This window comes from Calidris pugnax, unplaced genomic scaffold (genome assembly GCF_001431845.1).
Source record: "Calidris pugnax isolate Ruff unplaced genomic scaffold, ASM143184v1 scaffold219, whole genome shotgun sequence".
Taxonomy (NCBI): Eukaryota; Metazoa; Chordata; class Aves; order Charadriiformes; family Scolopacidae; genus Calidris; species Calidris pugnax.
Window position 1 is genome coordinate 4,751,596 of NW_015094507.1, and position 16,757 is coordinate 4,768,352.

The following is a 16,757-nucleotide window of genomic DNA, read 5'->3' on the forward strand; positions in this document are numbered from 1 at the left end:
CCACGTATTTGGGGAATTCACAAACCACTGAATTCAGGGTGGATGCCATTTACATGAGCTGAGCAGCTCGCTGAACCCTGCGTGTAAAGAGGTATATAAATCAACGGCAGTATTTTCAGAAGTCCAGCTTTACATTCTTCACAATATTTTGTGGAGACCAGAAAAACTATTTTCAAATAATGAAAGAAACCACTGAAAATTAAGGCAGATCTGTAATAATCTGAAAAAAACAGTGAGTGCAATCTTCCATGGTCTTTAAATTAGTATTAACATCTTTTTAAGGGAAGAGGTCCCCCGCTTTGCGGTATGCCCTACTGCCAAAAAAAAAAAAAAATAGTGTATAAACTATTTCTTTGATTTGCATTTTAATTTCCTTGACTCCATTAGGTTCCCAGGAAACATTTTAACCCCTGTGCTGCAGCAGTTCCCCAGGACAGGCATTTTGGTTGCCTCGGAACCAAAGCTAACCAAGCAGTGTCTGGGAGGAGGGCTGTGAGCAGGAAGGGAAGGTAGAGCAGCAGAAGAAACAAAGGAACATTGTGGAGCGCTGATTTCATTGCCCAAATTATTTACTTACCAACTTCAAAGGGATGCAAAAGGAGGAGGAGGTCAAACAAACCACAGCATGTTTTTCCCTCCTCTTCAAAGACATTATTTACTGTAATGTCCCTCTTAAAGTAGGAATGAGAAAGCAGCAAATGATCTCCAACTGGTTTCGCAGTGGTTCCATAAATCACAAGTTCCCACCACGTGCCCAGTTGTGATCACCCCTCAGCCATTCAGGCTGTGGCTGGGGGATGCCTTTCCTCAGGGTGTCCCCTGCTGCCAGCCTCAGGAGATGCCCTGCCTCAAACATCCAAGAATTTATTTTGGCAACCAGCTGGATCACCATCAAGTATAGAAAACACCCCTGACAACCATTTTAAGTGCCTAATCTAGCAAAGTAGCTTACAACCATACTCCTGTTTTTCAAAGTTAAAGTGTTTTTTAGTAATTGCAGGCACAGCCATATGCCAATAGCCAGGGAGATCTTTGCAGCTGTACAGACCTACATAGAAGTGACTTGACTGGATTGCCACAAACAACCTGGGCAGCCTTTGCAAACTTCTGCAAAGATGAAATGTTAATGGGATAAAAAAGACAAAACCTAGCGAGACCTGAGATTCTGTTTATTTGGCTGCTAAAATGCCAAAAGAAAGGAAAAATCTCCTTTTGAGCAACTTCGTCCATCAACCAAGGAATCCATTTTCCCCTAAAGAGGGAAATTCATACTCATCATTCAGGTTTGCAACCTTCACAAGGAGTAGAGCAAGTCTTACTTTAACTAACACAGATGTGAACCAGAAACTCACACACTGAAACTCCTTCAGTTTCACCGTATCCATAAAGATCTGATTAATTTCGCTGCTTAATCAAATAACTTTCTGAGAGCACCATCTCATTTGCATATACATCTTAAGTACTTGTGTCAGGATGAAGCCTAACACTACCTGGCTACATTTACACAAGACCTCACTGACAAGGTAATTCGGATTGCCATAGAAATCACAGTGCCAAAAGGAGAGAAAAACAGCTACAGCCTAATAGTCCCTTTCCTGTGAATTATTTCTGAGGACACAGGATTAAGAAATTGCTGCATTCTGTAAAGAACAAGATCCTGCAACACGTAAGGGACAAGGTTTACACAAAAATGTAAATAGCATCATATAGTTTTCTTGCTTTCCTTCTATTAAATACTTAAATAGTAGCAAACTAGGTTTGCATTTGCTTTTCAGGATCACTATCTGGTTGCATCACAATCTGTGAAAGGCAGAGAGTACCAGAGTACACGTCAAAAATAAGTATGTTTTAGTCACTGCTTCCAGGACTTAGGCGGTATACCCAAATGTAGTCCTCCAGAGAAGCGAGTTTCGGCACTGGAATTTGCTTTTCAGCACTCTAAATACAGCACTCTCGAGCTTGTGGGTGTGAGAAAACTTCTATGCCTTTTTAACTGCTGCAACAAAAGAGATTTGTAATTTTTAATTTATTTATTTATTCCCTGCATAGCTGCATTCAATATTTGTCAATGCTTTTCTTTTATGGATGTGGCATATTGCTGTGATTGACCACCTCAACATTTTACTAGCCTGTGTGTTTTTGGAAACAGAAGCAAGAACGGAGCTACACATTGAAGGAAATTTCAGAGTAACTTGAAGCGCAGGGTCCCCTTTTTGCAAAAGGGAAGTTGAGTTTTTGATGTCTAACAAATACCTGCCTACTTTAAGATACACATCCATGTATCTTGAGGTAGCACCTCAAGTGCAGAGGTGCTGAGAAGTTCACTGCCCAAGCACTTGTAACTGCACACTCAGAAAGAACCTTGAAGGACTGTAAATAAAAGGGAAGATGGTTGTGCTTCTCCACCAGCCACCCACACGGAGTAACTCAGGACCCTGGTGAAGCTCCTGTGCTGTAAAGGCTAGAAGGAACAAATGTTCCACAGACAGAGGTTTCTTCCCTGACCCTCTGCCCACAGCATCCCAGCAACATGGCAGAGATGTGGGGCCACAGTGGGAGATGGAGTCCCCTCCCATTCTGTGCTGGGCTTTCTTTCCCTGGGCTGGGGGCACTTTGTGCCATTTGGGGCATATCCTCCGATTCTGCTGATTCGGGGCAAACATGCAGTTGGATTTCTATTAAGGGCTTTTCAGGCAACGTAGGAAATGCTAATCTTAACCGAGAGACATATCATATATATGCAAATTGTTTGCTCTACTTTCTCCATCTGCTTTTTTCCCAGGTTTTTCTCTTCGCTGTGCTTTACTGGAGATTAACTTACAGTATATAGCACCGAATTTGGACTGTGTGGGAAACATATGCTGCAAGCTCAGGGCCAAACTTGAATATTGGGTTGCACAGGAATAGGAATATTCACAGCAGTGCTAAGGGCTGACAAACCCACAGGGACAGGAAATTCAGAGACACCAGGGTAAGGAGAGGCTGAAGCAGAACTGTTCCAGTTACAGTACCAGGTGGGACAGCAAGATTCCAAAACAACTTTAATTTGGGTAAAAAGAAATTGCTGAACATGATAAAATGAAACCACCCCACCCCTGTTTTATTTTGTTGTTGTTGTTTTTTTTTTTTAATATGTAATTCCCTTCTTAGTGCAATACAATTCAGACAAGATTGACACTTATCAATGATTAAGGGTGGTCTTTTTTCTTGAAATCAAACCTGTCCCGACTTCCTTGAAAAATCAATTTACCTTTTTTGCATGTATGCCTAGTGCAGTATGTGATTTTTTTGGTAAGAAAGGACAACAGAAAGCACGTCACTTTTCTCAAAGCAAATTATGCAAACCTCCCATTATCCCCAAGGTATAAATGAACATATATCTCAAGAGAAAATTGGTTTGTGATGGGGACAAACTATTTTGCCATTTACTAGCACGACACAAATTTCTGTTTTGCCTTTTGACTCAGTCAACCAAACTTCTAGGAAACTAGCTATTTCCTCCATAGTTATTGCAATCTAACAACATGGTTCCTTACAATTCCAGTAGAAATGGAAGCAAAAACTAAGTGAACTAAGATGAAAATACAAAGAGCTACATTAGGCTTCTGACCTGGATCACTGCAAGAAAAGAAATGCCTTTTTTCAGAACTCTCCTGCAACCAGCCTGCCTGGTGCTCATCATCAAGGTATTAACCACAATGGTCCACTCAGAGGCTCTGCAAACCAGGAAGTTTTGTGATCTCTCTGGTTCATTGTTGTTACATATAGTTGCTGTGAAAGATATGTAAATTAAAGAAAAAAAGGAAAGAAAGGAAAACAGGCACACCATTAAATAGTACTATACTGTTGCGGTACTGTATATGATCTACAGCATTATTTCTGTGTCTTCTGTGACTGTATAAAAGGTATTCACAAATGGATGTGAAAAACAGTGCAGAAGAGAACGCTACCCTCTGCACACCACTTATACCAAAACTCCATTGTTTCATTTTGTTTGCTGTTAATCAGAAAAATCTGGTCAGTTTCAAACAATCACGTTCTCAAGTTTTGAAACATGGTACAGCAGAAAGGTGTGAACAGCCTCCACTCATCTCAAGCGTGAATACCTCAGTGTAACTGCTCAATTTATATTGATACAATGTTATTTTGCTTTCCACCTGAAGACCATGGGGACTGAATTTCATCTAAAAAAACCTAGGGAACTCATTTGCAAAACACAGGCATTAGCACTTGTTAAAAGTCAGTATGTTCTCAGGTACCCATTTTAAGGACCACAAGCTTAACTACGCCTCTTCTGTCTGTGACAAAATACTAATAGATCAGCCAGTGCTGACTCCTTCTTGGGTTTGAAACCGTTAACGCTTACAACCACCCAAGTACTCATTACAGCTTATCTGCTGACATTCTGTTTTGAAGCCTTCAGCTCCGCAGCTCCCAGGCATTTCAGCTTCAATTCCCCTGTACCATGCTGACACAAGAAACACGGGATAAAACAAACCTCTGGCTTTGGGAGCAAGCTAAGACAACAGCGAGTGCAACAGCTCCAGCGTTACCCATGGACCTTGCTGCCAAACCCTCCCCGTGAAGAGCGACCCACGGGATCCTTGGATTTATTTTACAGGTTAAAATATATTTTTTCATACCTGGAGGACAAAATGGATCTTTTTTGTCTGACAAATGAAGCACAGCTGACTATTAAATCAAAGCAACCCACCAACACAGAACTGGTGTGGCATCAGAGCCAAATACAAGTAGTTTCAGGCAGAAGCTGCACATCTCCCTTCTGCACAGTTCCCGCAGCTGCGACAACAAGGCTCAGGCACATAACAAAGCCATTCTGTTTGGATGGGTGAAGAAATCCACCTATGTTTCCACTGTTTTGAGGTCTCTCCTACTACACCATGAAGAAAAGTTTTGTTTGATTTCTGACAGGACAACACACTGGCCTTTGTATAGCATGAGGGATCGCATCCAGAATTCCCCATGTGTTTTTGTAATTTGAAATAAAACAAATAAACACAATTTTTATTCAGAAGATACGAACATCTGGAAGATGACATCAACATGACTTCAACTTTAATGTCAAAGCGTTAGACTGAAATCCAATATTGTTGAACAATTTGTGGTAGAACTGCCAAAAACTTGAACATCGCAGAATAAAACTGTGATGGAAACAAGGTTTCTGCAGCAGCTGGGGGAAAAAGCATCATTTTAGAGCTTTACTAAATGCCTGATGAACATTACTGCAATTACAGTAGCAGCTTGAGCCTAAATGTGTGGTACTAAGTATCAAAATGAAGATCCTGGTGTTGTAGGAGGCCTTGGGTCTGAGTTTCCAGCCTTGCCTTGCTCTGCTTTCCCCATTTATTCTCCTGTCCCTTTTCATGGAGCTTGAAAACACCTCTACTGAGGCTCTTTGGAGATCTAGAATAGTTAGGGTTGGAAGGGACCTCTAAAGGTCATCTAGTTCAACCCCTCTGCGATGAGCAGGGACAACTTCAACTAGATCAACTTGCTCAGAGCCCTATCCAACCTGACCTTGAATGTTTCCAGGGATGGGTCATTTACCACCTCTCTGGGCACCCTGTTCCAGTGTCTCACTATGTGCACTGTAAAAAATGTCTTCTTTAGCCTAAATTTACCCTCTTTTAGTTTAAAAACATTACCCCTTGTCCTATCGCAACAGTCCCCGGTAAAAAGTCTGTCCCCATCTCTCCTTTAGGCCCCCTTTAAGTACTGGAAGGCCACTATAAGGTCTCCTTGGAGCCTTCTCTTCTCCAGGCTGAACCAGCCCAACCTTCCCAGCATGTCCTCATAACAGAGTGCTCCAGCCCTCTGATTACCTTTGTGGTCCTCCTCTGGACCTGCTCTAACAGGTCCAAAAGAGAGCATGGCCTGGGCGCACTGGTCCTTCCCTTTGCCGATGCAGAGGAGCAGCGTGGAGGAGCTGCCTCATGGGCACCTGCTGCCACCAGACAGCAGCCCCGTCCCACCAGGGAAACAGAAAGAGTGAGTAAGGATGCACTGGGCCTAGAAATCTGCTCAGGGAGGATGAGAAAGTCCCACCATCACCAAACTAAGCATTCACCTCTTGGAAGGAAACTCCCAAGAGGCAAGTCCTGGCTCTGTCAAAAGAAGAGACAGGGAATGAAAGACCAAAGTGTTTCCTCCTCATAATACTCTCAGCTCCCAGGCCTAATTATACAGGATCAACAATCCTAACCATAACTACTGGCAGCCTCTCTATGTGCAAGCGTCCAGCCAACCTCAAAAATGTGTCTTCAGCACTCACACAATTTTCACAGACAAAAATCAGTTTAATTAGATGGTTCATAATTTATTCTGAAAGCAAAAATTAAGATATCTCAATACTCTTAAAACTAGTCAAACTACTATCCTTTTTTATTTAAACATCACTAGTAGATTGTCCCAGTTTGAAATTTTCTACTCCCAGTTGTAAAGTTAATTAAACCTTTTGGGAAAGTTGTGTGCTCATTCTTATGCGTTACTATTAACATTTTTTATTGCAGATAGTTGGGCTCCAATGCCATTCCACTGAATCCAGTCAGAAGAATTTTATTTTGATTTTGTCTGGCTTGTTTTATTCTTAGCAGATGGTGCAAACCCATGTGTTGATGGGTACATGCCACAGGAGAGCATCTGATACAATACAGCCAGCCCCAAACTACAGCAGTGTCTATGCTGAGGACTTCTGTGCCTGCCACCGCTCAGGACCCCACTTCTTGGCATGGTGTGTCCGCTCAGATGGGCTTTCAAAACTGTACTAGTCCTGGTACCTAAAATGGCTCTGAGGAAGTACCTGAGGCATCTCTATACAGTAGTCTAAACATCCTCAAAGTCCATGGTTTTCAAACTAATTTTTACTGCGCCACACATGTAGCTCAAGCTGACTAAAGGTGACATGGTTTTAATAAATATAAATGATTGGAGTTTTGCATATGCAAATCAACAAGTGATTTGCATGAATTATGATTCAACAACCATGCATGTTATGTGCATGTGCAGGTAACTTTCCCAAGGCTTTTTTTTTTGCTCCCTCCTTTGCCAGTGAGGCTCCCGGTGGCCTCCCTGTCTCTGATTTTGTTTGAAATATGTCCCCTGATAACCTAAAGAGAAGTACACATAAAGGACTTGGAGCTATTTATAGCAGAGTCTGTGCGACTGAAAACATTGCAGTTTTCATGTGGTGGGTACACGCATCGCTTATGAACTGCAACCGGAAAACTGTTGCCTCCCTCTTTAGCAATTCCAGTCAGCATTCACAAGGCAAGATAGAGGGAGCCAAGGAAGGAAACAGACATAAGGACAAAATGCAAACAAACTGAAAATTTACCAATCACTTGTACTCAGAAACTGGAGGAGGGTGGGTACAATAAAGATTCATCTCTCTCTGCATTTCAAACTGCTGGAAATGGGCATGCAAAGTGGATTAGCAAGATCGCACCAATATTCTTTGGTACGGGTTTTGTACAAGCCCCCCCCGAGAACAGGCATAATCTCTCATAATTACTGCATATGCTGTTGTCACATTAAATAGCAGCCTTGCCTCAAAATGTTAAAAAGTCTACCGTCCATCAGTTCTTCCAACTGAGCACTGGGTGCAACTGTCAAAAGACCCAGAAATACTGCAAGCAAAGTTCACGTTTGGATGCTGATCTGCAAATCCCTTGTGAACTAGTTTCCCTGCTGTGCTGTATTTGAAGTGAAAATAAATGAGTTACAGTGATTACTTAAATCTTGTTCTTAATAGAGTAAAATCCTTCTTCTTCCTATGCTTTCCTACAAACTACCAACCCTCAGGTCAGTTTTAGGTCCTACTGACCAGAAACGTAACAGAGGATGACTCAAAACTCTCTTCTCAGACGCAGATTCAACTTTGATTTAGGTATCTGCTGCCCACAACTACATGGTTCAAGGTCTTGCTCAATGAGACCAGAAGGAAAACTAGAGAATGGTGAAAGGCAAAGATAATGTGTTCAGGTTTGCCTCCCTTCTGCCTTGGGTTTAAACTGTTGGGAGGAGATTTTGAGAAGAGATACCAGGTCAGGCATGGCTGCGTGAAGCTGGCAGGCAGGGAACAAGGTACGTTTTGTAGTTGTCAGCAAAGAGCTGGCAACAGAAAACAACAAGAAAAGTTAAGATCAGTATACAGCAGAATAAAGAGGGAAAAGAACCACCTTTTATTATAAATCCCAAAGCTATTTATTACTCATGCAGTGCCATAGATGTGATATTTGTTCCCAGGTGAGACCTACTAAGCCTTTCCTATCATCATTCTGTGAACAACAAAATTCCATGTTTCATAATGTCCTCGCACAACGCACACAGTTAATACATTTTCAAGAGCAGAAAAAGAGCTGACGCTGGGGCTCTGGACAGTCACACTCAGTATGAGTATGAAGTAACCAAGCCACAGTGAACAAAGAGGCTTTTCCTTAATTTAAAAACTAAGTAAGAGAAGAGAGGCTATAACAGCAGCTTCATCCTTGCTCTGTAGCATCCCTCAGGAAAAACTGAAGATGAAGGCAAACTGGTCATGAAAAAAAGCAGGTTGCGCAGCCAGCTCATGAGAAGCCAGAAAAATGTACTACTCTTTTTCAAAAATGAGTATTTTTAAATCAATATATTTAAACCAGCACATCTTTCTTTGAACCAGCTGGTGGAAGACACCAGTGGTGACAAGATACAGAATTAGCTGAAACTCAAGCTTGATTCACTCTGGCACTTCTTGTGCTCCATTACAACTTTTAAATCAAGTCAAAGAAGCTTGTGCAACAGGAAGTTTGTATCCACTTACCCTTATCTCCTTTCTCCACTGGTGTGACTTTAGAACACTTAGCCCCTAATTTATAGGGTAATAGCAATAAACAAACAAATAGAATAACTGCCCTCTGAGGAGAAAGGAAAAACAGGGGCCAAAATCTCTTCTGCTTTCTAGACATCGGGCAGGCTATCATGTAAATTTGAATTGGTTCCAAAGAGAATCAAATAAAATATTCCTTTGTGCTTCCATGCTGTTGGTTTGATGGTAGAGACATTTCAAACATGAATACAACCTAGATTCCTTTAGCAATTGATTTGGGAATACAGACAAGGCATATGATTTATACTTACTGCTAACACACTTACTGTATGCACTAAACCCCCCAGAAATCCCAGAAAACTTAATTGTTTCTAACTGATTCTCCAAACGACTTTCTCCTTGATGTCATCACGTGAGAGACAAACATTGGCGAAAGAGGAAACAAACAAAACCAAAACACGGATGAAAAGAGGGGACTCAAGGGGTTTGGTTGTTCTTTTTTCTCTGCATACCTGTTTCTTGGAGCATATCAAGTTGGAGTCTCAAGATGGGGAAACATATTGAGGACTTAACAGAAAAGCTTCAAGGGAAAAATGCTACTGTATAAAGCTGACAAGTGAAAAGGCGACACAACCCAGCGAATTTTCCCCTCTGTAGAGAGCTATATTGGGAATCTCCGCTAATAGGAAGTCACAGGAGGAACAGGTATAAAGTAGTTTGTACCACTGCCTGGATACAATGCTAATGCACAGCACCTGGTTTTGGGATTTGCAGCCAGGTTGGAACATTCACACAGGGACTATTAATTTATCCGAATGTGTTGTCAAGCTCATTATGACGCTTAATTTCCAGTGCTAACTATTTTACCAGTAGCTGTCAGCGAACTCTTCTACAGCGGCTGCATCAGGCCATGCAATGCCACAGCCACAAGGTCCCAACTCCTGGGTAGAAGTCAGCTGGACTTGTAATTTACACAGGAAGCTTAACCGTGAGCAGCATAAAAACACAAGAGTGAGGAGAAGAGCAGCTGGGCCCCCGCTTTAGCAAACGGCAGTCCCACCACAGGGCTTGCAAGATCCCCTTGAGATTCCTACCAAACTTTGTCCCGGCACGGGTGAGGGCTTTTCTCTCTCCCAGCGAGGGAGCAGGCGAACCGGGCAGCCTGTATCCGTCCAGCAGCGGGACGGGAGCTACCGGTGCCAGTACCGGTGTCGGCGGGAGCAGAGGCGGCGCTGCCGGTGGCCGGAGCTCCCGGTGGGGCGCCCAGGTGGCAGCGGGAACCGCGGGAACCGCCGGAGCCGCCCCCTTGCCTCCCGCCAAAGACTTTTTTCCACTTACTTGACTAACAAGAAAAAAAAAAAAAGTCCTAATCAAGGAAAGATTAAGCGAGCCGTAGTATACATTTACCGTAAGGCCGGTTACCGCTTTAATCTCGCTGCTACTCAGACACGGGGATAAACCCGGCAAGGATTAACCAGGTCAACTATATACAGCCCCGAGAGCGGCTCAGCCTGCGCTCCCGAGGAGAGGACGACGGCGACGACCCCCATTCCCCCCCCTCACCCCACCGCGGGACGGACTCCCCCTCGGGGGGAACCGTGCACGCCGGACTCCCTTCCTTTCCTTCCCTCCCCTCGCCCCCCGCACTCGCCCCCCGCACTCACCCAGCTTTTCTGCCCGCAGCCAGAGCGGGGCCGAGGCTCCGAGCAGCAGCGACAGCAGCAGCGAGGGGGCGGCCCGCGCCCCCCCGACGGGGCCCATGGCTCCGGCTCTCGGCGGGGCGCGCAAGGCACAACTTCCCCACTTCCCTCCCGCTCCTTTCTCTGCCTCTCCTCCTCCTCTTCTTCCTCCTCCTCCTCCTCCTCTTCCTCGCCGGGGCGGCTCCGAGGCCAGCCCGCGCTCCCGCCGAGGAAGGCGGCCACCCCCCGGCATCCTTCTTCCTTCTCCCCCCGCAGGTGTTTCTGCGGAGGCGGAGAAGGGGCCGTGCGGGGCTGCCTCCGGCCCCGCCGGCAGCCGGGCTGCAGCGCCGCCGCCTCCCGCCTCCCCAGCCCGGGGCCGGGGGTGGAGAAAGGAAACGGGAGAAAGGGAAGCGCCGCCGTTCCCATTGGGCTGCAGCGCGGGGTATCTCCTCCTCCTCCTCCTGCCGCCGACCGAGGGGCCGGCTTGGCCCCCCCGCCCCCTCCCCTCCCTTCCCCGGGTGCTGCTGCTCTGGGGGTGCCCCACCGGGGTTCGGGGAGGTGACCCCAAACCTGGCCGGCCCCGAGGGTCGCCTGCGAGCACCCGAAGTTGGCAGGCCGTATACATGCATGTATATATATATATATATACATGCATGTATATATATATATATATATATACACACACAGACGTAGGTTCATATCTAGTTGGGGGTGTCCCTGCTGACTGTGGGGAGGTCGGACTAGATGACCCTTGGAGGTCCCTTCCGGCCTGGGAAATTCTATGATTCTATATTTTTAAGCAAACGGGATCATTCCCGGGCGGCGGTCCCGCTGGCAGGGGCGCGGTGGGGCCGGGGGGAGCCGCGGGGGCGGACACGGCAGAGGGGAGCCTCCGGGCCCCTCAGCGGAGCCGAGATTGTGCTGGGGCTTCCAGCCCCATAACCTCCTCCTGGGGTACATCTCTCTGCAGGAGTGCAAACCGCTCGTTTAACGCGTGCGGAGTTTTGTGCGTTAAAGTTCTAGGCTGGTTAATTGAGGGGTTTTGTGGAGGATGTTGTGGGCAGCTCTCTGTCCGGGTGGGACAGCTTCTGCTGCTGGGGTCTGGAGAAGACCTGTGGCGCAGGGGGGGACGCAGGTGCTGGGTCAGGAAACGGCTGCAGTGCCAGCAGCCGCAGGAGACCCACGCGTTAAGCAGGCCCCAGCAGTTGGCCATTTAAAAGTATGCCAGAAAATTCAAAGTAGCTTGTCTGACTCCGTACGGCCTTTCCAGGAATGGGTTGCTGTGAGGTGGGGAGATTCACGCTGTCAGCAGGTCAGAAATACTGCGCTGCTATGCCAAACTGAAGTACATCGTTAACTTGCGTGTCCTAGAGGCAACTGGTAATTGTTCAGTTTTATAGCAGAGAAAGTCAAGTTTAGTAAACGTTTATTCTAATTGAGCTCTTGTTTTGTAAGTGTTAATGTCTGGTTTTTAACTTTTCAGACACCATATGTGATCAGGCATATTTTTTACCATGTACCCGGTACATTGCATTCTGGGTTTATGTATTCAATACAGGTTTTTAATAGTTGAGACATACCCCTTCTTTGTAAATGAGAGTTTGAAATCTAGACTAAAGCATTAGGTATAGCGTAAGGCAGAGCGAGCGTTGGTTACTGCAGCAGTTCATCAGTCAAACTAATCCTTGCTGGACCTCGCCAGCGAATGCCAGCATCCTTCTGGCTGGAGAAGGTGGTGGTGGGTCGCTCACTCCAATAATCTGAAGGCTGAGGGGCTTTTAAAGAGGAATCTGTCCATGTGAATAAAAGTGGCCTGTTACTGAATTTGTCGGGTAGATTGTCAGGAACGAATCCATACAAAACGGGGGTGATTACGGAGGGGTGAGAAAGTCAAACTCTGCAACCACCTCAAGACTGGATTTAAAAAGAACACAGAATTGGTAAAAATACTGTAGTTACAGAAAACAGCTTCTTCTATATCAAATACCACTTCAAAGCCTACAAATGAGATCCAACCTATGAAAATATGAGGGAGAGAAATATACGAGGCAACACGGATGTTGCAAAATATGTATCACTTGTGAAAGAGTTTCGGTTATTGAAAAGCAATGTAACAGCAAAAGAGCATATGTCAGTTCAGTTGTCATGTCAGTTTCAGCAGGCAATCAAACCCAGTCACTCATAGACAGGTTGGTACTGGGAATTACACTGATTTGGATTCCATCAACTGAGATCTAGAACACATTCCTTAACAGTAGGCCCAGATTTTAGTTATATTTGCTAAGGATCATGATAATAATGGCAGAAAAGTCCTGCCAATCAACCCCAAGTAACTTTATGGAGGCAGTGCTGCAATATAATGAGCCTGGTGGTCTTGGGGAATTTAACAAAGACCTCTGCCATGGTGCTTGCAGATAATGTGGCTTGAGGTCTCAGCAGAACTTGGTGGCTGGTAGCTGGTACAGGCAAGTGAGCAGCCATGGAAGGCCAAAACTGTTTTGCCTGCACACACCTTTAGGAGGCTGGTAAGGAAGAGGAAGGTGGGTTGGTAGGCAGCCGGAAAGAAACCTTTCTCCTACTCCTGGGCATTAGAGGCTCAGCAATGCCCTCTGGGACAGATAGCTAGAGACTCATTCCCTTCACGGTTACTTCTATTCCACCAATGTGTAGTAAAATGATAAGTCATGCCCTTGCGACTGGGGCTGTAAAATAGCTGGGAGTGGCATTTGTTTATCTTTCATTACTGGTGAAGGAGTATAATGTACAGGAGTTTACTGTTCCAATCTTCTCACCACCCTGGGCTCAGCAGGAGCTGGCTGCTCATCCAAGGCCACGTGTTTCCCATTGCAAATAATGTTCAGATGGAAACTTCACCTCTTCCAGAAGGTGCTGGGAGCCTGGGTTTCCTATTGTCTTCAGTAGGATAATGAATAAGGTAATCAGTGCAGTAGTTTTTCTATTATTTATTTTGCTATTAAATTCACATTACTTTATCATGCCCTCTCCCTGTCAGTTTTCAATATGCTGTAGGCAAGGAACTTACTGTCAGCCTCCAAGATTAAATAATCATTAAGATGAATGAAGTAGTCTATAGCTCTCAAAGCTGTTATTCAAGGACTTGTGTAACCCCTGTCACATAGCTACACTGGTTCATGTGTACTTTTCCAAATTTCCCTCTGTAAGGAGAAGAATTAAAACCAGCTCTTAAATAAATGCGGGTTTGAAGCAAGGGCTTAGAGTCAAGGGAAAAAGCTTCTTTCAGAAAGAAGGCCTACACCGAGCCTGACTAATAACTTAGGGGGATGTCACAAATTGGGAGCTTCGCAACAGGAAAACTCCCTGGCAGACCACTTCTGACAGCTTAACGAAGCTGATTTCTGTCACTAACAGCAACTAAATTTGGAAGGATTCACCCAAGGATGTAGACAAACTACTTTTAAGCATGAACACACGCCCTTCCTTTACAGTGAAGTGTTCAAAGCATATCAGTTAGGAGCATTTGGTAAGTTTAATGCAAGTGCTATTAACTGAGTCACCTACAACTAGATAATGTATCTCATCTAGTATTCATTATATGGATACCTTTACTGTGCAGCCACCTGCAATTATGTTTTTACTCCACAGATGTCTGGCCTCAGGATTAACAGCAAGACAGGACTTCAGGTCAAAATCAACTCAAAACACTTTAGAAGTGTTTGGCGGTATGGCGGGCTTTCATTTATAGGCTTGTGCAGTCTGTAGCTTTATGGATTTACCTTCTTACCTATAGTTGTTATATACTGTCACATACTTGTATATCACACACACTGAAAGAGCTGCTTCTAAGCAGACCTAAAGCATCTAATGAGCCCTTGCCCGCCTTGTGTGACGGTAGTTTGTCTGGGAGTAGGGGAGAGGAGGAGGGAAAAACACACTGAAGAGTTTACCTAAGCTTATCCTGCAAGCTTGACACTGTATACATACTTTCTTTCAAAAGCATCTTGTTTAGTACATTTATTTGGGGGGAGAAAGACAAACCCCTAATTTACACGAAGAGGTTTACGTTTCCTCTTATTGGAGCAGCCTTGCTTTTGTGTGGCTAACGGGGAAGTTCCTGTTCTTCAGAAGTTGTAAGCACTTTCTTTGCTGACTGTGTAGAAGAAGGGGGAGGAATCTAAGGCACAATGAAGTGGAGAGGACCTGAGGTCACAAATGACAAAGTGCAAGAACAATCCTAGACATTGAGAGGTATGCTAATCTCGTCATTTAGCAGAAGAATAGCTTGCAGATTGACAGGTCTTTTAACGGTCTTTATACATGGGCCAGGTTTTGCATTTTCATTGCTGCAAAGCAAATGGCATAATGGATTTACAGGATAAAGCTGAGAACAAAACGATCTGGTTGCTGATCTCTATGTATTCGGGTACCGTGTTCTGCCAGAAGTGTATGTGGTGGTTGTATAAAAAAATCAGAAAATGAAACATATCTACTAAAAGCCTGAGATATGTTTAGATTCAACACTTGTATATGATATGCGAGGAGCCCGCCTTTCCCAAAATTGGTTAGGCTACAGCAAAGTGAATGCTGCTACAAGGCTGTGGCGTGGCTTAGAAAGTCTAGCAAGTTCCTGGACACACACCTGAATTATTCTCTATATGTATTTAATCGACACGGTATACCATGCTGTGTTTGTATTGTTGGAAGGTTAAGGCCACAACCACGGAGCAGCCAAGACATTTCAGCCTGTATAACACCACCCTCTATTAAGGCCTGCATACCAGCAAACCGGCTGGAGATGGACCGACCTGCCGAGCTCCTCTGGGCTTCTGAATATTCACTTAGTTACTGCTGAAAAAAGGGTCTGTCTCCATTTGTAGCAGACTGTGGGACTGGGCTCTCCTTGTCAAAGCCAGCCTTGGTGGGTCTCACCTTAGCAACCCCCCTCCTTGCTTACAGTAAACATCCCTCTCCAGGTGTGAAACTCCACAGGAGTGAAGGAGTTCGTAAAATGATGTGTCCGCTCTTCAAGTAGTTCTGAGCAAGTAACTAAGAGGATTTCATGACTGAACGCTTCCTTACTTTAAGGGAAACATGAGGCAAAAATCAGACAGAAAGAAACCCCTTCTGACAGAAGCAAGAGTTTAACTTGGACTGGCACAGGTCGTTGCCCACACCCACACAGATGAGTTGGAACCACAACACTGGCATTAAGCAATTACACTGTGTAGCAAAAATCCCCAGCGGGGAGAGACCATAAATATTCCTAGACCTTAAGAACACAGAAGAAGAAATTGCAGGCAATAAATTCGGGCAATAATCTCTGGGAGAGAAAACCAAACTGCAGCAGGCTTCAAGACTCAGGTCTTTCCAGCAGCGGAGAAGGAGAGGTCTTGGCTGGGCGGGAGCGGTAGCAGGGCCCTTCCTGGCGCTGGCAGGGGATGCCTGTGGGATAATTGGATGCTAAGGAGGATGTGCAGCCTCATTCACTACAATAGCAGCAGTTGGGTGTAACTCTAATGAGAGCCATATAGGGGATGAATGTGCACTTTTCACCACTTTAATTACTGTAACCTATCCAATCATGTCACCTATTATGATGTAATTATGAGATCAAGCTGAAGACTAATCATTTGTCCCACTGCCACATATTTTGCAGTTTCTCACAGCTGCTTGGTAGTCTTAGGTCATAATTTGTCTTACTTTCAAGCAAAATGAAATAAAGTTGCTAATCATCTGGATTTTGAAGGTAATCAACCAGACGTGCCATGCTGCCGTCTTAAATTCTGTCAGGAAATACGGGGCAGAATGTTCCTTTTCATTTTAACATATTGTTTTAGGGTTGTTTTGAAAAATATTGTGATCTAAAGATTCATGACACTCTTTGTCAAAACAGAGCCTACTATTTTATAACTGACTAGTTGGCAGCATCCTTGATCAATTTGTCAGTGATAAAGCTCTCATTGCTTTTTATAGGTGTTTTTAAGACTTTTCTTGTTTCTGTAAGGTATTAGCCCTCATATATTTAAAAAAAATAACAACTTTTCCCCCATAATATGTAACTCGTATGTAATTTTTAACTGCAACTTTTTTTTTTTTTTTTTTTTAAAAAAAAGGTATGCAGAGAGCGAGGAGGAAAAAAAAAAAGTTATATATATATTTTATCTAAAAGGGTTTTTATCGTCTTACGCCTAAGGGGAAGCGACTGGAATAACGGTCCTGTGCCGACTTGGCGGGGAAGAGAAAAGGGAGGGGAAGCTATCCCGCCCAAACAAGGT

At 44.5% G+C, this 16,757-nt stretch overlaps 1 protein-coding gene across 1 annotated transcript in view; it reads right to left on the reverse strand.

Annotated features, from left to right (window-relative positions):
• DCBLD1 (discoidin, CUB and LCCL domain containing 1) overlaps positions 1–10,830 on the reverse strand; it is a 50,022-nt gene extending 39,192 nt beyond the window's left edge. Inside the window, exon 1 of the mRNA XM_014964782.1 lies at positions 10,489–10,830. Within this exon, the coding sequence (XP_014820268.1) occupies positions 10,489–10,756 (268 nt within the window). The 5' untranslated portion in view covers positions 10,757–10,830. The remainder of the gene's footprint in view (positions 1–10,488) is intronic.
• Between the last annotated feature and the right edge of the window lie 5,927 nt (positions 10,831–16,757).